General features: G+C 47.3%; 1 protein-coding gene across 5 annotated transcripts in view; it reads right to left on the bottom strand.

Moving 5' to 3' along the window:
- INF2 (inverted formin 2) overlaps positions 1–22,410 on the bottom strand; it is a 72,678-nt gene that overhangs the window by 24,068 nt on the left and 26,200 nt on the right. For all 5 annotated transcript variants that reach the window (XM_081858739.1, XM_081858738.1, XM_081858741.1 and 2 more), the window contains exons 2-8: positions 12,294–12,702; positions 9,911–10,026; positions 8,439–8,598; positions 5,930–5,963; positions 4,325–4,466; positions 2,948–3,089; positions 280–1,188 (exon numbers count right to left, since the gene is read on the bottom strand). In XM_081858739.1, the coding sequence (XP_081714865.1) occupies positions 280–1,188; positions 2,948–3,089; positions 4,325–4,466; positions 5,930–5,963; positions 8,439–8,598; positions 9,911–10,026; positions 12,294–12,687 (1,897 nt within the window). In that variant the 5' untranslated portion in view covers positions 12,688–12,702. The remainder of the gene's footprint in view (positions 1–279; positions 1,189–2,947; positions 3,090–4,324; positions 4,467–5,929; positions 5,964–8,438; positions 8,599–9,910; positions 10,027–12,293; positions 12,703–22,410) is intronic.

Below are 22,410 nucleotides of genomic sequence, written 5' to 3' on the forward strand. Positions count from 1 at the left end.
TTCAAGCCAGGCATCATGGCAGCTCGAAAGCCTATCAGGACAAGGTGCCCACATGCAGCTGTTGAAATGACAGGGAGGAAAGTGAGGCATACACCTTTGGGGAGAGAGTTCCATAGCACTGGGGCTACCACTGAGAAGACCCTACTGGCTATGCTTCAGGAGGAGCTGGTGTGTGGAAAAGGACCTGCAAGGAGGACCTTAACATGCAGGTAGGCTTGCACGGGGAGAGAATTTGCGCTGGCGACAAAGCGAACGGGACGTGGCGTTGGCACAACTTACCTCTCACCACATTGGAGGGCAGCTTCTGCCAGTTCAGTTTCTTCATCCTTAGCGTCGGAGTCTTCACCCTCTTGTGGAAGGGCCTGTTGTACCCAAGCGGGACCTCGACACGGGCAACCACAATTTCATCCACGTTGCCTGCGAGGGGTGGAGGTGGTGGCACACCTCCCGTGCCAGGGAGCGGAGGAGGGGGCGGCACACCTCCCATGCCAGGGAGCGGGGGAGGGGGTGGCACACCTCCCATGGCTGGGAGCGGGGGCGGTGGAGGAATCCCAGTCATACCAGGCAGAGGGGGGGGAGGAGGTGGCATGCCTGGGAGTGGGGGCGGTGGCGGGATGGCTGCCATGCCAGGCAGAGGGGGAGGAGGGGGAGGAGGGGGAGGGACCCCCGCCATGCCAGGCAGAGGGGGAGCTGGAGGTGGTGCGTTTATCATGCCTGGGAGTGGGGGTGGTGGAGGAATCGCTGCCATGCCAGGCAGAGGGGGAGGAGGGGGAGGGACCCCCGCCATGCCAGGCAGAGGGGGAGCTGGAGGTGGCGGTGGAGGCGGTGGTGGCAGCTGTTGTGATGCCATGCTGGCTGTTCCAGGAAGCGGAGGGGGAGGTGGTGGCAGTAGAGGGGCACTCGACGGAGCGGAGTTTTGCCCGGGCAATGCCGAGCAGGTCAGTAACTGGGATGGTGTAACGCTCTCAAAAACATTTGGAGCCTCTGGGTTGGGTGGGCCACCGGAAGAGCAAGTCGTGGGAAGAGGGCATTTCTGGCAGGCGTTTGGAAGACCCTCAGAAGCTTCATTGGTCTGAGTGCTCTCATTCACTTTGTTGGCGCCTCGCCGGGAGTCTGGACTTCTTTTCTTTGGCCTCTTCTTGATGGACAGCAGCCTCTCCATGACTTCTTCCACGGTGTTGCCTTGTACTGCAACGAAGGGGAGAAGATCTGAGGCATCCTTAGAACCAGTTCAAAGCCTCTTTCTGCACAGACAGCAACTATTACTACTACGCCTGCTATTGCAGAACAAGGGATCCCCAGTCCAATGGCTGGTAGAGGGAACTTTTGGGGTGGCCGTAGAAAACCACTGTATCTCCTCAGCTGCACACCTCTATCAAAAATGATGGACAGGTCCCCTGGCTTTATTAGAGGTGCTTTGGGTTGGTGGTTTCCAAATGATGATGTTACCCTGCACCCTGCCGGAAGCTCTGCCATTCCTTCATGAGAATATATATATGTTCATTCCTACAAATATAAATGATGGGTATCACAGGGGTTTGTTAGATGCACTTTCTGTTCAGATGACAGCTAGACACAAGTTTCTTTGCTATGGAATGTAGGAAGGCAGACCAATAGATAGTCTGCCTCCTTGTTGCCCTTCTGCTGGCTTTGGGGAAGTGACTGCTTTCTAACAAAAGGGCTGATACCCTGTCATTCTTATTGTAATTATCTGCATGTGTCACATTTATAGAATTAAAACTATATATGAATATAATATATATATTAATTTTGTATTTATATACAGTTTTAATTCTATAATATTTTTTTTAAATGATTTCCCTACCACCACCATTTTTTAAAGCTGTTTCTGTTTTATCTGTAAGCTGTCTTTAGCCTCTGTTAGGGAAAAACACATTATAAATATAAATATGCAGGGAAATGTTGCCCCTGAAGAATGTTTCCCTTTGTAGAATATCCTTTTTAAAATAGAAATAGTCCTAAACCAGAAACAATATTCTCAACATTCCCAGTGTCGAAGCAGTGATTCTTCAACATCAACTTCGTTGGGCTGGTCATGTTGTTCGGATGCCTGATTATCGTCTTCCAAAGCAACTACTTATTCACAGCTCAAGAATGGAAAGCAAAATACCAGTGGACAACAAAAGAGGTTTAAAGATGCTCTCAAGGCAAATCTAAAAAAAGGTAGTACAGTGGTGCCCCGCAAGACGAATGCCTCGCAAGACGGAAAACCCACTAGACGAAAGGGTTTTCCGTTTTGGAGGTGCTTCGCAAAACGAATTTCCTATGGGCTTGCTTTGCAAGACGAAAATGTCTTGCGAGTTGCTGCGGGTTTTTTTCCCTTCCCCCCTTTTTCTAAGCCGCTTATCAGCTGATCCGCTAAGCTGCTAAGCCGCTTAACAGCTGATCTGCTAAGCCGCTAAGCCGCTTATCAGCTGATCCGCTAAGCCCCTAAGCCGCTAATAGCGCTAATCCGCTAATGGGCTTGCTTCGCAAGACGAAAAAACCGCAAGACGAAGAGACTCGCGGAATGGATTCTTTTCGTCTTGCGAGGCACCACTGTATAAACACCAAAAACTGGGAAACACTGGCCTGCGAGTGCTCCAATTGGAGAACAGCCTTTACCAAAGGTGTCATGGACTTTGAAGAAGCACAAACTCAGGGCAAAAGGGAGAAATGTGCCAAGAGAAAGGCATGTTTGGCAAACCCTCACCGTGACCAACTCCTGCCCAGAAACCATGTCCCCACCATGGAAGGATGTGTGGATCCAGAATTGGCCTCCACAGTCACTTACGGACTCAGTGTTAAAACTGTGTTCATGGAAGACAATCTTATTCAACTATGAGTGATCGCCAAAGAATAAGAAGAAGATGACGACGATGACAACAACAACAACACAAAGACAGTACTGAGGCTGCATCATAGGTTACAGTGAGCTTCCACTTACTGTCATTTGCAAGCAAGATGGCTCTGCTTACTAGGATTTCTAAGGATTCCCACAGCAACAGGCTGGAGCGATGGGAAGGTTCGAGATGCAAGAGGCTCTGGAGAATGGACAGCAGTTGGATGGAGGCTGGAAAACTGCTCACCTGAAACAAAAAGCAGCCACCACAAGTTAAGTTTTCCAGATCGTAAGTCATTGTTACATGGCAGGGGTGCCCATCCGGCCATTAAAACCTATGCTGTTGTAAGCCCAGGGTTGTCAAGTTATTCCTTGCTGGTGCTGGATATAAGGGCCGAGCCAAATTTCCCAGCTGTGGAAGCAGGTACAGGATACGTGTGGGCAAATTCTTGTGTGCATGTATGACAGAGGGCATCTCTGCACGAGGGATGTATAAACCTCAGGATAAATGGGCACCTTGCTCACAAACCTCCATGGTGCAGTGTGACTGTGAATGAAACCAAGGATCGCATTCTATATCACATCCAATATTCATGGAGGACAAGGCCAGATGGTTACCTGCCACCTTCAGGATCTGAAGCACCATGCATAATGGTGGCAGAAGACTCTCACACCTTGTTTGTAGGCTTCCCAAAGGCATCTGGCTGTCCACTGTGGCAAGGGGATGCTGGGCTCCACAGCCCCTAGGTTTGGCCCAGCATGTCTCGTTGCATCTTCTAACTTCTGTTGCAGCTGTTTCTGTTTTGACTAAGCTTTCCCTCTCCTGGCTCTTTCATTGCATATATTTAGGCATCAGGCGAAAACATTCCTCTTCTCCCAGTCCTTTGGCTAATTAAACAATCTATGGCCTTTTAAACAGTTTGTGTGGGGGGGTCATTTGTCTGTTATTATGGCGTGCATTTTTGCGTTTTTATATTGCAAACTGCCCCATGATCCTCGGATGAAGGGCAGTATAGATATTTAATAATAATAATAACAGTAATAATTGATATGGTTGTTTTTAATGGGTTTCATTTGTTTATTGCTTATTGCTTTATATCCGATATTTATTAGGTTTAATGGATACTTGTTATAGTGGTACCTCTAGATGCGAACGGGATCCGTTCCAGAGCCCCGTTCACATCTAGAAGCAAACGTAACCAGCGACGGCACGTCTGCGCATGCATGCGCCGCTTTTCGCCACTTCTGCGCATGCACATGACATCATTTTGAGCATCTGCACATGCGCAAGCAGCAAAACCCAGAAGTAACGCGCTCTGTTACTTACAGGTTGCCACGGAGAACAACTGGAACGCACTCATCCTGAAGCACATTCAACCCAAGGTATGACTGTATTAGCTATTTGGAAAAGGGGGGGGGGGACAGAACAGGAATGTTCTAAAAATGTTTAAAGCTGCATTTAAAAATAAGACCCCCACTCACTTTGTTAAACAGGGATGAGAAAACCTCTTGATGGTTGCTCATGTCAATCCCATCGCATATCCTCAGCAATTCCTCGTCGTCTTCGGACTTCGCCTCCTCAAACGTTTCACACTGGATAAGCAAGTCCTCATCCTCTATATCTCTGTAGAGACCCGCAACAGTAGATATTTGCAAAACCCTCCGTTAAAAAACTGAGCTCATTTTGAGTTACATACAGATATGAGAGGGTGTCCCCAAATCTCAACTACTTCCTGTTTTCCTTAATACAAGCATCTATATTGAGAAGGTGAAATACACATATTTAGGGAAACCTCTTTATATTTTAAGTCTCCAGAAACATTTTTGGAGGGCGGGTCAATTTGCAAATCAGAGAATCCTGTGGCTTTTCTTAGTAGCAGTGCCCTTGGTTGGGGCCATAGCTGTCAACTTTCAGATTTGAAAATAAGGGATCAGCAGCCTCACCTGTCCCGGGGACAGTCTATGGGATATCTAACAATCCAGGATAGCAGTGGGAAACGGCGCTGGAATAAGGGAATTTCCCACAAAAAAAGGGAAGGTTGACAGCTATGGTTGGGGCACAGCTACCCTCCAGACACCAGCATCACTGGTGTTTACCTGGATGCAGGTGGTGGTAAGGTTGGGGCCAATGGAGCTATGCTGGCAGGAGTGCCGCTGCCAATCCATCTCTCCACCCAGTGCAGCTGTATGACTCTGACCTCACCACTGCCCTGTTTCTACCCAGCCCTGTTAAGCCATTGCTACACCAGGGTCAGGAGGGCAAACCCATGGCTCTGCCTCGTTACAAGTGCTGCTAGTGTCCTTTTCCATTAAAATGCACCCATGGACCAAAAATAAATGAGAAGAAGGAATAAATGGAGGTTTCCTACTGGTGGGTGTAGCTAGAGACATTTATGGATCAAATCCTGGCTCAATAACCTTGGATACTGTCAACTACTGCTTCTCATTATGTATGAACTGGGAACTGCAGTTAATGGCTTCCAAACGAGCTAGAATTTGGAAGTAGTTTATTAAGCCAGTGCTTAATCATGAAAACTGGGCCACCCGCCTAGAGAAATTGTCTCAACCTAGGTCAGCTGGGACTGCTTAGCTGGATTGTGAAGAAATCCTAGGTGGTCACAGGAGAATCTGATGGGTTTGGAAAAAGCATGCTTCTAGACCTCATGGTAGCAAAAATCAAACTGAAAATGCATACCTATATTGTCATTATTTGCAAGAAAAAGATTGAGGGGTCTTAGAAAAATGATGGAGATGGTAAAAATCTCCAACATGCTCCAGTGTTATTAGTCATTTTGACTAGGGGGGAAATTCCTTCCGGGATCTAAATACGGCGATCCATCAGTCCCTAAATGTGAGCACAGCACAGCTGTTTCAAAGGAAATGTAATGGTGGTACAAGTCTATTTAAGCCCGAATCTCTTGATGCATAGGTCTGTCATGCAAAGTGGTTGGAGCTAGACAGAAATAACCGCAGGCATAATGGCTGGCCTGAAGATTTGTACCGACAAGGGAATGATCATCCTGAAATGATGTGCTGCTGCAAAATAAATCTCAATGGATATAGTCAGAAAGGTAATAAATGACTCACCTCAGCTTGGTTAAAATATCCAACAACTGAAGACCTGGAAGGAGCGAATTAAAAATGTGTTGAAGAGTGGTCAATGGACCCAAGATTTCACTGACATTAAAGAACACAATCACTAGCAAATAGGGCTGGGCGATATATCAATATATTGTGCAAATCCATTTTGAAGTCCATATTGTGATATTGGTTTCATAATATTTGACCTTGCAATATATTGCGAATCTTTTTTTTATTATCACCATTTCCAAAATCAAATTCAAATATACATTTCCACTATTAATATCTTTCTTTATAATAAAACATTCAATGATTTCCCTTCTTCCCCTTCCCTGGTTCCTTTGATTTTTCCCATTATTCCTGCATATTCTTATACAGTATATCCATTTAGTTTGATTTCTCCCCTTATTCTTCCTTTATTACATATTTTACTGTTGAATTTACCTTAATACTGCTAGCGTTTTCACATGTTTACAGTTATTTTCCAAATACGCCACAATTTCCCCCACTCTACTTTTATGCTTGATCTACTTGCTCCCTTATTTTACTTGTTAGGCCTGCAAACTTTGAATATTCTATCATTTTTTATCACCAATCCTCCTTATTAGGGACCTCACTCACAGACATGTGTCTGTGTGCTATGCATAAATAAAGATGAGGGACAAACCACAAAGCCAGCCAATGCCTTAACATAGCTATTTCCTTATTTCAGACATTGTGATAGACCAGTATATTGCGATGTTTAGATGGTGATATATCATGATGTTAAAAACCAGGTTGTGCCCAGCCCTACTAACAAACTTATTCTATTTATTTAAATCTCACCCTTCCTCACAAAGGAGCCCAGTGTAGCAAACAGCAAGAGTAAAAGGTAAAGGTAAAGGGACCCCTGACCATTAGGTCCAGTCGTGACCGACTCTGGGGTTGCGGCGCTCATCTCGCTTTATTGGCCGAGGGAGCCGGCGTACAGCTTCCGGGTCATGTGGCCAGCATGACTAAGCCACTTCTAGCGAACCAGGGCAGTGCACGGAAACGCCATTTACCTTCCCGCCGGAGCAGTACCTATTTATCTACTTGCACTTTGACGTGCTTTCGGACTGCTAGGTTGGCAGGAGCAGGGACAGAGCAATGGGAGCTCACCCTGCCGCAGGGGTTTGAACCGCCGACCTTCTGATTGGCAAGTCCTAGGCTCTGTGGTTTAACCCACAGCGCCACCCGTGTCCCTCTAAAACAGCAAGAGAGAACACAATAAAAACGAATTTTGAATGTCTTGAAAATAATTCCAAAGCTGATGCAAACTGGGAAAGATCTCATCCTAAGAGCCTTGTTGAAAGAGGAAGGCCTTTAGTAGGGATCGAAAAGACGATTGTCTAATATTTAACGGGGAGCAATTCTAAAAGGCAGGAGCCGGAACATTGAAGACCTGATTCCTAACACTGTGCGGAATGCGTCTCCTGGTCTCAACCTGTTTATGCGCCAAAACCAGAACCTTGAACATAGTCTGGTAGCTAATTACAGTCAAACCTCAGAACTCAAAAGGCTCTGGCGCTGAACATTTCAGTTCCCGAACACCAAAAACCCGGAAGTAAACATTCTGATTTCCGAATGTTCCTCGGAACTCAAACGTCTGAAGCGGCTTCCGCTTGAGTACAAGAAACTCTTGCAAGCAATCGGAAGCCGTGCCTTGGAACTCGAACATTTCAGAAGTTGAACGATCTTCCGGAACAGGTTACGTTCGAGTTCCGAGGTTTGATTGTATCAGATGATGGAAGAGGGTAAGGGGAGCCTTTTCTGAAACAGCCATGCCCTAGAAACTGCCATGCAACACACAGAAAGAAAATCAGAAACTAGAAGTTAAACAAGGGGGCGGGGGCTCAGTTCTCACTGAGAGCCAGGGTGGTTCAGTAGAGGAAAGGTGTATTAAGGCATGTGCCTCAACATTCAAATGCTCAAAAGGCAGGTGGCGACAGGGATGCACATGGAAGGCTCCACTCTAAATGTTAGAGTATTTTCCTTGCTCACAGTTACACATAGAATCAGCTATATGTCTTGGGTATATGACTAAAAAGGTAAAGGGACCCCTGACTGTTAGGTCCAGTCGTGGACGACTCTGGGGTTGCGGCGCTTATCTTGCTTTTACTGGTCGAGGGAGCTGGCGTACAGCTTCCGGGTCATGTGGCCAGCATGACTAAGCCGCTTCTGGCGAACCAGAGCAGTGCACGGAAACGCCGTTTACCTTCCTGCCGGAGTGGTATCTGTTTATCTACTTGCACTTTGTGCTTTCGAACTGCTAGGTTGGCAGGAGCTGGGACTGAGCAATGGGAGCTCATCCCGTCGCGGGGATTCGAACTGCTGACCTTCTGATTGGCAAGCCCTAGGCTCTGTGGTTTAACCCACAGCACTACCTGCGTCCTTTCTGTATATGACTAGTCTATATATACCTAGCCCACAGCATCCTATAACCCCAGTCATTGATGTTGCATCATGTTCTAGGTTTCTGGATTGCCATCCTTACCAATGAACTCATTGCGGAGCTGCATCCGAGCTCTCAGCTCTTCCGTCCCCAGGATGACCGCGTTGATGGCACTCAAGAGGGTTATCATGTAGGGCACATTGTCGGTGGTCGAGAGCTCATTCATGATGACGCTGAAGCGGTACTGTTGGTTCTTCACCGTCTGTGACACAGAAATCGCAGACGCGTCAAATCAAGCTTCAAAATCAAGAGCAACACGGGAAGCTGCTTGCCTTTGGACATCGAGCCCAGAACCGCCTACTTTTGACTGTCAAGGGCTCTCCAGGGTCACAGAAGGGTTTTCTTCCCCATCAACTGCCCTTCATGGAGATGCTGATGACCAACTGTGGGATTTCCCCCCTGCAGAGCAAGCGCTTTACAACTTAGCTATAGTCTCTTAATAAAACAGCTGAACACAGGAAGCTGCTTTAAACTGAGTCAGGCAATTGGTTCTTTCTAGCTCAATACTGTCAACTGTACACTGGCTGGCAGTGGCTCTCCAGAAGGCAGGAGATAAGTAACTATACAGCCTTTGGAAGACATCTGAAGGCAGCCCTGTATAGGGAACTTCTTAACATTTAATGCTTTACAGTGGAACCTCGGAAGCCAAACACCTGTATACTCAAAGGTTTTGGCTCCCGAATGATCAGAAACCGGAAGTGACTGTTCCAGTTTTTGAATTATTTCCGGAAGCCGAACATCTGGCGCAGCTTCTGATTGGCTGCAGGACATTCCTGCAGCCAATCGGAAGCCGCGCCTTGGAAGTCAAATGTTTTGGAAGTCGAATGGACTTCTCGAACGGATTCCGTTCAAATTCCAAGGTACATCTGTATTATGTTTTTGTACATGCTGCCTGGGGAAACCAAGTCGGCTGGGTTAATATTAACATTAATATCAACACTGATATTAATATTAATATTAATATTGAACCTCTGCATGCAAAGCAGATGCCCTACTAGATGAGCTACAGCTCTCCCCATATCGTTCTATATGAAGAGCCTACATATGTAGATACACAGGAAGTTGCCTTATACAGAGTCAGACCATTGGTCCATCTCATTGCTGCCTACACTGACAGGCACCAGCTCTCCAGGGTTTTGGGCAGGAGATATTCCAGGGTTTTGGGCAGGAGATATTCCCAGCCTTACCTGGTGGTGCTGGAGATTGAAGCTGGGACCTTATGCATGCAAAGGGTGCTACAGCCCTTCCCCTACTACTACTAGTACTACTACTACTACTACTTTCCCACTAATAAATCTCATTATTATTATTTATTTACATTTGCCAGGTAAGCCACTTTCAAAGCGGCCAATCCACCCATCCCTATGTGATGCTGTGGAATTCCTGGAGGCATCCAGTTAGTCGCTGTGGGAAACAAGACACTAGAGTAGATAACCTTTAATCTGATTCAGCAGAGCATTTTCATATGTGTGTGTACATTGTGTCCTTAACAATACATCTGACTTTCTGCTTGCCTTATAATGATCCAGGGCGTCCAACGCCAGAGCATGACCATCCACTGAGTAAATGCAGAGAGCGGCCAGGAGCTCAAACGCTTGTTTCTTGACCATGACATTCGAGGTGTCAAGTGCTGCAGAGACAGAGGGACCGAGGTCAGCAATGAGGGTACGTCTAACCTATGGTGACCAGATTTTTTTCAATGAATCCGGGGACACTTTTTTTTTTTAAGCTGAATAGCAACAGGGAGTCAGTAGTGGGGATGGTGAGGCAAAAGACCCTGGGCCCAAGCACACATGCATATTGTATAAAGGTGCAAAGCCCTTCTTTCGCACCCTGTAAAACATAAATGCACAGAGTTTTTTAAAAACTGGGCAATGGTGCGCCGCCCACCCACGACTCCCGAGCCTTCCCTGATCTCCTGCCCCCTTCCTCCTTTGTTTTGACTGATCGAGGGAGGCTCGCGAGTCACGGGCGGGTGGCTGTTGCCTGGTTTTCAAAAAAAAAAAAACTCTACACATTTACGTTTCACAGGCTGCAAAAGAAGGGCTTTGCACCTTGCCTGGCAGAGAAACCACGTGCCTTGTGCCCCTTCTGGGCAGCGCCTGCCCGCCCGTGACTCCCAAGCCTCCCCCGATCTGTCAAAACAAAGGGGGCAGGAGATCTGTACCACCGGACATCCCTGGTTCCCCTTTGGCAGTGGTGGCGGCAGCGAGCAGCTCCTGAAGCCAGCCAGAGCCAACTGCGCTACCAGGCTGGCTCCGGGCTGCTGAGGCTGCCGCTGCCACGTTTCCCGGGGACAGATTTGCAAATCTGGGGACATTCCGGGGACGGAGTTTGTCCGAGGACAGATGTGCAAATCCAGGGACTGTCCCCAGGAATCGGGGATGTCTGGTAACCCTAGTCTAACCTCGAGACAACCACTTAGGAAATGGCTTGGGTTCAGGAAGGCACAAATCCCACCTGCCTGGGGGAAAGTGTGCCCCTGCTCAGTTTGGTTGTGTACTTCCAGTGCTCCCCCCCCCTGGGGTTATGCAAGCCCCTAAACATTTTGTGAATCTAACGGGAAAAGAAACAAAAAAATTTAAAATTCTAAGTTTCTTCTCTAGCACGGTGAACCGTCAGTTCTGTTGCTACCCCCAATGGCGGCCTCATTTCCTCTCACAGTGTTTCCTGAGTCTCAGATGGAAGCGAGTGTTTAATGTGTGGAGCAGTGTAGAATGTGGATGCGTGGTGTTTTACTCATGAAAGTTTGGCCTCATTGAGGGGCAGTATTTCAATATGAGTAGGAAAATTACTATAATGGAGATTTTCTTGAGTAAAGAAAGTCCAGTAAACCTGAAGGAGCGTCTCCACCCCCATTGTTCTGCCCAGACACTGAGGTCCAGCTCCGAGGGCCTTCTGGTGGTTCCCTAACTGCGAGAAGTGAGGTTACCCTCCCATCAGGTGTTAAAGAAATAAACAACCATCTGACGTTTAGAAGACGTTTGAAGGCAGCCCTGTTTAGGGAAGTTTTTAATGACTTATGTTTTATTGTATTTTTATCTTTTGTTGGAAGCCACCCAGAGTGGTTGGGGAAACCCAGCCAGATAGGCGGGGTATAAATAAATAAATTATGATTATTAAAATGAGAATACACCTAAACATTTTTTTTAGAAAAAATCACTGCGTATTTCTAAATGTTTTATTTATTGTCTAGGTCAGGGGTCAGCAAACTTTTTCAGCAGGGGGCCGGTCAACAGTCCTTCAGACCTTGTGGGGGGCCGGACTATATTTTGAAGGAAAAAAAATTAACAAATTCCTATGCCCCACAAATAACCCAGAGATGCATTTTAAATAAAAGGACACATTCTACTCATGTAGATTCCCAGACCGTCCGTGGGGCGGATTTAGAATGTGATTGGGCCGGATCAGGCCCCCGGGCCTTAGTTTGTCCTACCCATGGTCTAGGTCTACTTTTGTTGCATTGCAACGACATGTTTTAGGTAAAGGGTAAAGGGACCCCTGACCATTAGGTCCAGTCATGACCGACTCAAGGGTTGCGGCGCTCATCTCGCTTTATTGGCCAAGGGAGCCGGCGTACAGCTTCTGGGTCATGTGGCCAGCATGACTAAGCCACTTCTGGCGAACCAGAGCAGCGCACGGAAACGCCGTTTACCTTCCCGCCAGCACGGTACCTATTTATCTACTTGCACTTTGACGTGCTTTTGAACTGCTAGGTTGGCAGGAGAAGGGACCGAGCAACGGGAACTCACCCCGTCGCGGGGATTTAAACCACCGACCTTCTGATCAGCAAGTCCTAGGCTCTGTGGTTTAACCCACAGCGCCACCCGCGTCCCACTACATGTTTTGTGTGGCTGCAAACACTGCGTGGAATGAACGAGGGAAACATTCTCTCACCTTGGGAGAGTTTCCTGACGTAGCCTTCATTGCTCACGATGTACTCGATGCCCTTCTGAGAGTTCATGACTGCTCGCACACAGTTGATGCAAGTCAGCTGCAACAGGGCATCCGAGATCCTGGAGACCCCCCTCCCCGAAAGCCTGTCAAGGGCCTCAAGCAGGAGATCCAGTCCGCAGAGCTCCAGGAACTGGACCATCCAGCCATCGTCGCTGCTCTCCAGCCGCTTCTTGAGCCCTGAGTAGTTCACCACGGATGGGATCTGCAGGAGGCGGATGCACAGCTCCGGCTCTGCGTTTTCCAGGTTGGCCTCCGTCTGATCGGAGTCCTGAGAACCCAGCTTCTCCTTCAAAGCAGCCCATTTCTTCTGCACACCTTCCTTCTTGAGAGACATGTTGGCCGGTGACTCCTAAAAGTGGGAGAAAGGGAGAAGCTCAGGCATTTACCATATTTATTGTTGGTTTATTTACCGTATTTTTCGTCCCATAGGACGCTCCGTCCCATAGGACGCACCTACTTTTTTTGGGGGGGGGGATAAAGGAATTTTTTTTCTTTATTTCCCCCCCAAAACCAGGTCGGGGAACAGTGGGATGGTGGTGCTGCGCCTCCCCGCTGTCCCCCGAGCTTGTGGGGCTGGCTGATGTCTGTCCGGCGCGCGGGGTGCTCTGCTTCAGGGCGCTATGCGCGCCGGGTGGCAGGCTGCTATCCGCAGCGTGGGGAGCCCTGCGGGGAACTCCTGCAGGGCTCCCCACGCTGCGGATGTCTGTCCGGCGCGCGGGGCGCTCTGCTTTAGGGCGCCCCGTCCGCCGGGCGGCAGGCTGCTATCCGCAGCGTGGGGAGCCCTGCGGGGAACTTGCGGACACCTGCGCGAAGCACGGGGCATCCTCCAAAGGGCGCCCCTTGCTCCGCGCTGCAGGCTGCCGCCCACAAGCCTTGCGTGCCCGGGGGGAGTTCCCCCGGGCACGCAAGGCTTGTGGATAGCTTCCTGGAGCCTGGAGAACGAGAGGTGTCGGTGTGCACCTATGCCTCTCGCTCTCCAGGCTTCAGCGAAAGCCTGCATTCGCCCCATAGGACGCACACACATTTCCCCTTCATTTTTGGAGGGGAAAAAGTGCGTTCTATAGGGCGAAAAATACGGTACTTAAATATCCATAAACTGCACTTCTATATAACTCATCTCAAGGCAGCACCACAGACTATAAAACACCGCATTACAATAAGGGATTGGATGGCCATCAGCCATGGAAGCTTTAGATTCCTGCATTGCAGAGGGGGTTGGACTAGATGACCCATGGGGTCCCCCTTCCAACTCTACAATTCTAAAAATGTCAGACACATCAGCAAGAGATGGTTGGCAAAGAATCTCAGGTGCAAAAAAGCCAGTCTGAATAATAACAGTTCTTGGAATACGAGCAGAGATGGCTGCTGCTGAACCTCTAGTGGCAAGGAGTTCCACAGGGCAAGTGCTGTCCCGCTGGAGATTCAGCCCCTGATGACATTCAGCCAAACCTCAGGGGCATGGGAGAACCGCAAAAAGTGCCTCAACTTTCAAAACGTTGACAGCTTTCAGATAAAACTCTGCGGCTGCTGCAAAAGCCTCTCCCCTACAACACAGATGTGTCACCACAAAGGAATGTGCTGGACTTCCAGTTTCTCTCTGCAGAGCCTTATCCATGTGATCAAGCTCCTGTACTGCAGCCAACACACTTTCCAAACAACTCAACAGAAGTCTTCAAAAAGTGCCTGGGGTGCGTGTGGAAGGGGGGGGGCAGAAACTCCCTATTTGTGCAGCAAGCACTACGTGGAATGCAGTGGTGCAATCCTCAGGCACACCTACTGGCTGCGATGTCAAATGAGCAACAAATGAGTCAAGGACAGGGGTCAGCAAACTTTTTCAGTAGGGGGCCGGTCCACTGTCCCTCAGACCTTGTGGGGGGCCGGACTATGTTTTGAAGGGGGGGAAAATGAACAAATTCCTATGCCCCACAAATAACCCAGAGACGCATTTTAAATAAAAGCACACATTCTACTCATGTAAAAAGACGCTGTCCGAGGGTCAGAATTAGAAGGTGATTGGGCTGGATCAGGCCCCTGGGCCTTAGTTTGCCTATCCATGGTCTAGGGTCTCGAACTCCCATTAGCTCCCAGCTAGCATCGTCAATTGGGAAATGAAGACTCACAGAACTGTAGAAGTGGAAGGGACTTCCAACCCCCAACCCCCTGCAACGCAGGAATCACAGCTACATACCGTATTTTTTGCCCCATAAGGCGCACCGGCCCATAGGACGCACCTAGTTTTTTTGGGGGAGAAATAAAGAAATTTTTTTATCCCCCCCCGGCGTGGGGCTGGGGTGGGAAGCTGTCCCCCGAGCTTGTGGGGCTGGCGGTGAGGAGAAGCAGGCTCCTCCCCGCCGCCAGCCTTCAAACCAGGTCAGGGGACAGCGGGAAAGGCACGCTGCGCCTCTCCCGCTGTCCCCCAAGCTTGTGGGGCTGGCAGTGGGGAGAAGCAGGCTCCTCCCCGCCGCCAGCCTTCAAACCAGGTCAGGGGACAGCGGGAAAGGCACGCTGCGCCTCTCCCATTGTCCCCCGAGCTTGCAGGGCTGGTGACGGGGAGGCGCAGGCTTCTCCCGCCGCCAGTCTTCTAACCAAGTCGGTGGATAGTGGGAAAGGCACGCTGTGCCTCTCCCGCTGTCCCCCGAGCTTGCGGGGCTGGCGACGGGGAGGAGCAAGCTTCTCCCTGCTGCCAGCCGCCAGCCTCCAAACCAGGTCAGGGGACAGCGGAATGGCGGCGTTCTGCCTCCCCGCTATCCCCCGAGCTTGTGGGGCTGGTGGTGGGGCTCTCCTGAAGCCTGGAGAGCGAGAGGGGTCAGTGCGCACCAACCCCTCTCGCTCTCCAGGCTTCAGCGAAAGCCTGCATTCGCCCCATAGGACGCACACACATTTCCCCTTCATTTTTGGAGGGGGAAAAGTGTGTCCTATAGGGCGAAAAATACGGTAATCGCTCATGGATGGCCATCCCATGAAGGAGAGTCCACCATGTTCCAAGGAAGGCTGTTTTATTGTTGAACAGCTCTTGGAGGCTGCAGTCGGAGGCCAATGAGATCGGAAGATCCTCCCCACTCCCATCCCCGAGGACTGGGAAGACTCAAGTCAAAAACCCCACCCAACCACTGGGTGAGCTTGGGCCTGTCAGTCTCTCTAATCTACCTCACAGGGTTGTTGTTAAGATAAAATGGGTTGGAGGGGGAGAGCCATACATGCAGGGAAGAGTGGACAACACTCAGCCAGATGGACAATTGGTCTGGCTTGGTCCAAGGCAGTTTCCTATGTTGCTGGCATCGAATTCCTTGCAGGAAAAGGGTGGGATGAGAATGTCCAATAAGTGAAAACAGGGGTTAAGCATCAGGCTCTTTGTTTTTGGCCTTCTCTGCCACTCTTGAATTCCAAATAGCTTGGACAACAGCCCAGCTGCTAAACCACTCTGGTGGCTAACAAAAAAGAAAAAGAAAAAGAAAAGAAAGCAGGGCAGCATTGCTGGAAAATGTGAAACAGTGAATAAGCTTTTTGTGCGCGTACCATGAAGCTTAGGAGGAGAAAATGCACATGGCAAATAAAATCACCAGGGAGCAAAGGATATGTTGAGGAGCAACTATTTCCAGCAGAAGAACTCCTTGGCTTCTTCCAAGGAGCTCTGGAAACAACCCCTTCTCCTGACCCCTTCTGAGCCAAGCCCTTCTGGCCTTGGCAGAGAAGAGGGATGAGGAATTTGTGGGGGCAGAGGAGATAAATCTGTCTTCTGCTTCCTCAAGCCTGAATGCTAAGCAGTGACTAAAAGGCTTCTTTAACATTTCCAAGCTGCCTCTTCTGACAAACCCTTTAGAGAGAAAATGCTGAGAGAAATAAAATCAAATGTCTTGTAATCTTCACTTTCCTGAGTGGCAGGATATTCTAGGGCAGCTTTGCAGGATGAATTTCTGGTCAACTAACAAATACTGTAGCTGTCATTTGATACTTAGAGCAAAGAATAATTTAATAAAATTAACCAAGAGCCTGAAACAATGAAATTAGCTGGCAGATGAAGTTGATGGACTATATGGAACTGGCGGAAATGGCTCGCAGAATCCGAGACCAGGGAGAAGAGTCGGTGGAAGTAGATTGGAAAAAATTTAAAGATTATTTACAGAAATATTGTAAAATTAATGAGTTTTAGAAAAATGGTGGAATGAAGTTATATGGCTTTAGCAGAAATGTTATAAGGAACTAGGTACAGATAGATTGTTAATGTATTAAAGGGGAAAAAACAAGGTTAGAATATGTTAAGATAAATTACAGGACAGAAAACAGAGGAAGATGGAAAGGAATTGCTGAAACAATTAATTGAAGTGGAATACAAAAAGGAAGACATGAGGAAGTCGAGGAAACAAGTGAATGAAAGATAAGATTGAAAATATTGGATGTGTTTTTAATTGTTCTTGTTTTGTTTTGTTAATTCAATGTTTTATGTAGTGTTTTTGTTTTTGTATTGTATTATATTGTTTTGTTTAATTCTTTTTCTTTCTTTTTGTAATCTTTAAACTCTTAATAAATATTTTTTTTTAAAAAAAAGAAACAATGAAATTAGCTTTATCCTTTTACACACACACACACACACACACACACGTTTCAAAAGTTTCTAGCTCCTCACAGGAGTTTTAAACAGAGCAGAGAAGTACATTCTAAGGCACAGTCTTGATCAGGACAGGCCCAAGCCATTTTGCTGCCTGAGGCGAAGGAAAAGATGGCTGCTTCCATGGGCAGAAGGCAGCTGGTCTGGCAGTCAAATTGTACTTCATATACAACATTTCTCCACCGCACCTGAAGCTAGCTTAGGGAGCAAACGGCAGGCTGCATGGTTACACACAGCTCCATACACACAGAATAATAACCTACCCCACAGCTCACCATCCCTTAACATTTGCCGCCTGAGGCAGCTACCTCCTATGCTAGGGCAGGCCCTGTTCTTCATTCACAGCAATGTGACCTAACATTATTGGAATAGTTCTTCACACAGCACAGAGTTAAACTACAGGAGGCCCTGGTGGCCACCAATATGGATAGCTCCAAAAGAGGGTTGGAGAAATCGATGGAGAAGAGGGAAATCAATGGCTATGAGCCTCCAGGGGAGAGTGCTCTTGGGATCGAGCCCTGCTTGTGGGTTTCCTCCATACATCTGGTTGGCCACGATGAGAACAAGATGATGGACTAAATGGGACAGTGGCTTGAACCAGCAGACTCTTCTTATGTTCTTAACATGCCTACATGAGCCAAACATGAACCAGTCACAACATGGTTCCTAATTCTCTGCCCAGTGTTCACCGTTTCCTCAACAGGTCAGTCAGGGGCTGCTTCCTGACAACCTGTTTAATGCACAAACTTTAGGTGGTTTTAAGATGAAACTGCCTCTTTATGGAGCGTTCAATCTGATGGCAGGGATGTTAGACAACATCGAGCAATTTGTTACCCCACACACTTTCTGGCGTGTTTTCCTGCCATTTTAGTGATCGCAAAAGGTATTGATTTTGAGAAGAAGTGAGCTTATTGTGGAAGAGCACCAAATTCACTTCAATTGCACAACCTGAATTTGCCAGTATGTATGTGATTGAATCCCACCAGAAAAAAATTCTACTGTCTGGAAGAATAATAGTGTGTCAAAAGAAAGAAAGAAAGAAAAAAGCATTCCCTGAAGGCCTAAAAGGTTTGAAAGCCTCTGCTTTAAAACCACAAATGACAGCAAGCTTATCTGTTCAATTGGCATTAACACACAGCTTTGAGGGGGGATTCTTCAGGAGAATAATAAAAACCGAGTCTCTTGAAGGCAAGGTTATCACAGCTGAAAGTAAACCAAACAATGAAACACAGTTATGTCTGCTATTTGAAATGCTCACCACTTAATACTCATCCAGGAATGGAGAAACCAAGCTATGAAACGAGGCATGCAGTGACACAGCCTTCTTGTTTTCACTTGGTTATAATGAAGACAGGCTTGTAAGACAATATAAGATTCCCCGTCACACAAAACTGAAAATAAATGATGCTGTCATTCTTGTTGATTTAACATGTCTATGCAGGGTTAGTACCAAAGTAAAGCAGGAAATCCTGGACTCGGTTTCCTGTTTGTCACTTTTCTTTAAGTAATAACATTGAGTTAAGCGTTTCCTCTCCACCTGTGTCTAAAAGACCTCAGTGTAGGCAGCTCTTTGGAATAAATCCAGGTGGACACGTGTGGAACTAAGAAAGCCTATGACTGTTGTTGTATCACAAAGTGGGGTAGGGTAGAGATCTAGGCTGAGCTTATTTCGTAATGAAAACAGCTATCACCATCACCACCATAACATTCATAGCACTTTTCCTAATGAGCAAAGATGTTCTTTTAATTGTGGTTTCTCTCAGCTTCTCATTTTTCCAAAATCCATTTTGCAAAAATCAGAGAAGTGTGAATTTTGAAGGATAACTGTGTTTCTGTTCCCCTACTGGCTCGAAAAGTGTGCCTTGGGTAGTTTCTTATTAAAATGCAAACAACAGTGAATTTCTCCATTGTTCCTACCCACTTCCCCTCTGTCCCACTGACAGTTTGCAGGAATGGGATGTACTATGAGGTGAGAGTTGAGGAAAAGGAGCTGTATCGGGAACTGCAGAAAAAAAAGGTAAAGGGTAAAGGGACCCATAACCATTAGGTCCAGTCGTGACCGACTCTGGGGTTGCGACGCTCATCTCGCTTTATTGGCCGAGGGAGCCGGTGTTTGTCCGCAGACAGCTTCTGGGTCATGTGGCCAGCATGACTAAGCCGCTTCTGGCGAACCAGAGCAGCGCATGGAAATGTCGCTTACCTTCCCGCTGGAGCGGTACCTATTTATCTACTTGCACTTTGACGAGCTTTCGAACTGCTAGGTTGGCAGGAGCAGGGACAGAGCAACGGGAGCTCACCCCGTCATAGGGATTCGAACTGCCGACCTTCTGATCAGCAAGTCCTAGGCTCTGTGGTTTAACCCACAGCGCCACCTGCGTCCCAACTGCAGAATAAATAGGTCCAAATTGAAATGTGAATCAAACCAAATCTCTCCCTAATCTCCACTGGCAGTTATGCCAGCAGAATCCCATCACTTACTCCTGCGGGAGTGAGTCATATATTTTATCTATGTGCAGTGTAGTTTCATCTGTCCCGAATCTTCCAACATTTGGCTTCAATGGATGTCCACAAGTTCTGGTGTTGTGAAAGAGGGAGCAAAAGGTTTCTCTTTATTTCCTCCAGCTACCATGGCCAGTTGCCAGAAAGGATGGAAGCTGCAGTTTCACAACATCTGGAGGGCCAAAATGTCCCCATTTCAGCATGAGAGTGAGAAGGTGTGATACTGCCACAATTTGGCCACAACCCCCCCCCCCAAACCACCAGCAGTTCTTGCAACCCATTTAACACCCGTCTCCTTTTAATCGCTTTTAAGCTGACCACAAGGAGAGTTTAACTGGTAAATGACTCAGTCAATGGGTTGGGAATAATGGGGCATTAGTAGGTAATGAGCACTTTGCAAACTATTGAAAGAATTAAAACTAGCAGTGGTATGTTTGCTAACTGTTCTTTTGCTTTTGTATGCAATAGAGAGTTTAATTCTGCCTTTGGAATGAGAACAGAGATCAGCTGTATCCATTTTCTCTCTCTCTCCTTCACACACAGCAGCTGGAATGAGGTAAGCATCAAATAAAGCCATCAAGGAGGATTAGATTTAAGAAATTAGCTGCATGGTTCCAAAGTTTCACAGAAACAGTGAGCATTACCTGTTTAATAGTTCAATAATATACAATATTTCTAGTTACAGACAGGTCTGCGGTAGTAAAAAAATAATAAAAATAAAAAATTCCTTCCAGTAGGACCTTAGAGACCAACTAAGTTTGTCATTGGTAAGAGCTTTCATGTGCATGCACACTTCTTCAGATACACAATATTTTGCATTTTAATTATGCTACTTTCAGCTTTTCCTGTCAGTTGATTTTTGCACTTTGCACTTACTCCCAGGATCTACCTTTTCAGTTAAAAACAAAGAAAAACAAGACATTTTCAGTGCAGATTAAGGGGTGTGTGCCTGTGTGTAGGTGTGTATTGTGGCTTTGCACACAGTGGAGAGGAAATATGTGAACAGATCTAGTTGACTTTCCCTTCCCCCTTGAAAATAGAGTTTTTAAATTGGAAAAGAAAAAGATCAACCTTTTGGATTGCCTCCCACTGGGATGGCTTTAAAAAAAGGAACAGGCAAAATTCATGGAGGGTACTGCTTCCAGTGGCCACTAGCCACAATGATAACATTTCCCCTCCATTGTTGGAAGCGGAACCGTCTCTGAATACCAGGGGTTGGGGACTGCAATTAGGGAGAACACTTTTGCACTCAGGTTCTGCTGGCAGACTTCCATTCACATCTGATCGGCCACTGTGAGAACAAAGGATGCTGGACTAAATGGACCTTTGGGCTCTTGCTATGTTTACTCTCGTTTTGGGACAGTGATGCATCGCCTCCTCACTCAAAATTACACATTGATGGTTTCCAAGGAAGGGGTGTGATTATGAGAGCAGCGAGTGGCTAGGAAGCCCAGCTAGGACAACGAAGTCTCTGGTTGAAATCTCCACCCGCAGTGGCACTGGAACCTGGTTCAAGGCAAACACGTTAGCCACTGGCAGTGCGGTCCTATGCACGTCGCCTCAAAAGGAAGCCTTCTTAAATTCAGTGGGGCTTGTTGTTGTTTAGTCACTTAGTCGTGTCTGACTCTTCGTGACCCCATGGACCAGAGCACACCAGGCACTCCTGTCTTCCACTGCCTCCCGCAGTTTGGTCAAACTCATGCTAGTAGCTTCAGGAACACTGTCCAGCCATCTCGTCGTCTGTCATCCCCTTCTCCTTGTGCCCTCCATCTTTCTCCACATCAGGGTCTTTTCCAGGGAGTCTTCTCTTCTCATGAGATGGCCAAAGTATTGGAGCCTCAGCTTCACAATCTGTCCTTCCAGTGAGCACTCAGGGCTGATTTCCTTCAGAATGGATAGGTTTGATCTTCTTGCAGTCCATGGGACTCTCAAGAGTCTCCTCCAGCACCATAATTCAAAAGCATCAATTCTTCGTCGATCAGCCTTCTTTATGGTCCAGCTCCCCAACAAAAGTCTACAGCGTTGCCACCTGAATGGGGCTGGATTTAGGTTTGATGAGGCCCTAAGCTACTGAAGGTAATGGGGCCCTTTATCCTCTGTCAACAACAAATTGTCACTTTTGTGTGTGTTGAATATATGCCATATGGTAATTTATGGACCCAAGAGGTATCTAAAGCCATTTGCCACTGTTGCTGTATGTAGGTTTTATTTTATTTGTTTTTTTATCTTATATTTTGGAAATGTACATCCAGTTTTTTCCCCTTTAATATTTTTGGGGGCCTCCAAGAGAGTGGGGCCCTAAGCTATAGCTTGTTTAGCTTATACGTAAATCCGGCACTGCACCTGAATCAGGCAGACTCATAATATGTGCAGTGGCACAGTTCTTTTCTGCTTTAATCGCATGTCCCCATCCAAAAGAGTGTTTTTATGGCTCTGCGGGACTCTTTCTGCTTCTGACATCCTGACATGCTCTCCTCAGTAATGAGCTGTGACTCAAAAGCAGCTTATTGATTCTTCATGGGAATTGGCAAGAGGACTGGATGCTGGGTGAATGCATTAATTCTCCCCAAATTAGGGGGGGAGGGGCGCCTTGCATTTCTGTTACTTCGTTCTGCATCTCAGGGCGAAAGTAGGTGTGACGTTAATTGCACAAGAACAATTAACATGCATGCTTTCTTGCTTCCCAAATAGCAGCTCAGGGGCAGGTCGAGCAAGTTTGATACCGATACTGCCATGTGTTGGGAAGGAAGAATTTAATTGTCTGTCTCTAAGCAATGAACTCTGACAAAAAAACAAAACACCCCTCTTCGGATTTGCTATTTGCATTTCAAGGAAAACCTCCATGGATGCCAACTGGAGGCTATCTCTTGAAATGTGATAAGCTGCTTTGGAGAGGGGATTTTAAGTATCATGGTAGGGAAGGAAAGACTTAAAGTCTACCCACAGCAGCTG

The sequence above is a fragment of the Podarcis erhardii genome (assembly GCF_964252035.2).
Source record: "Podarcis erhardii genome assembly, chromosome: 1".
NCBI classification, from domain to species: Eukaryota; Metazoa; Chordata; class Lepidosauria; order Squamata; family Lacertidae; genus Podarcis; species Podarcis erhardii.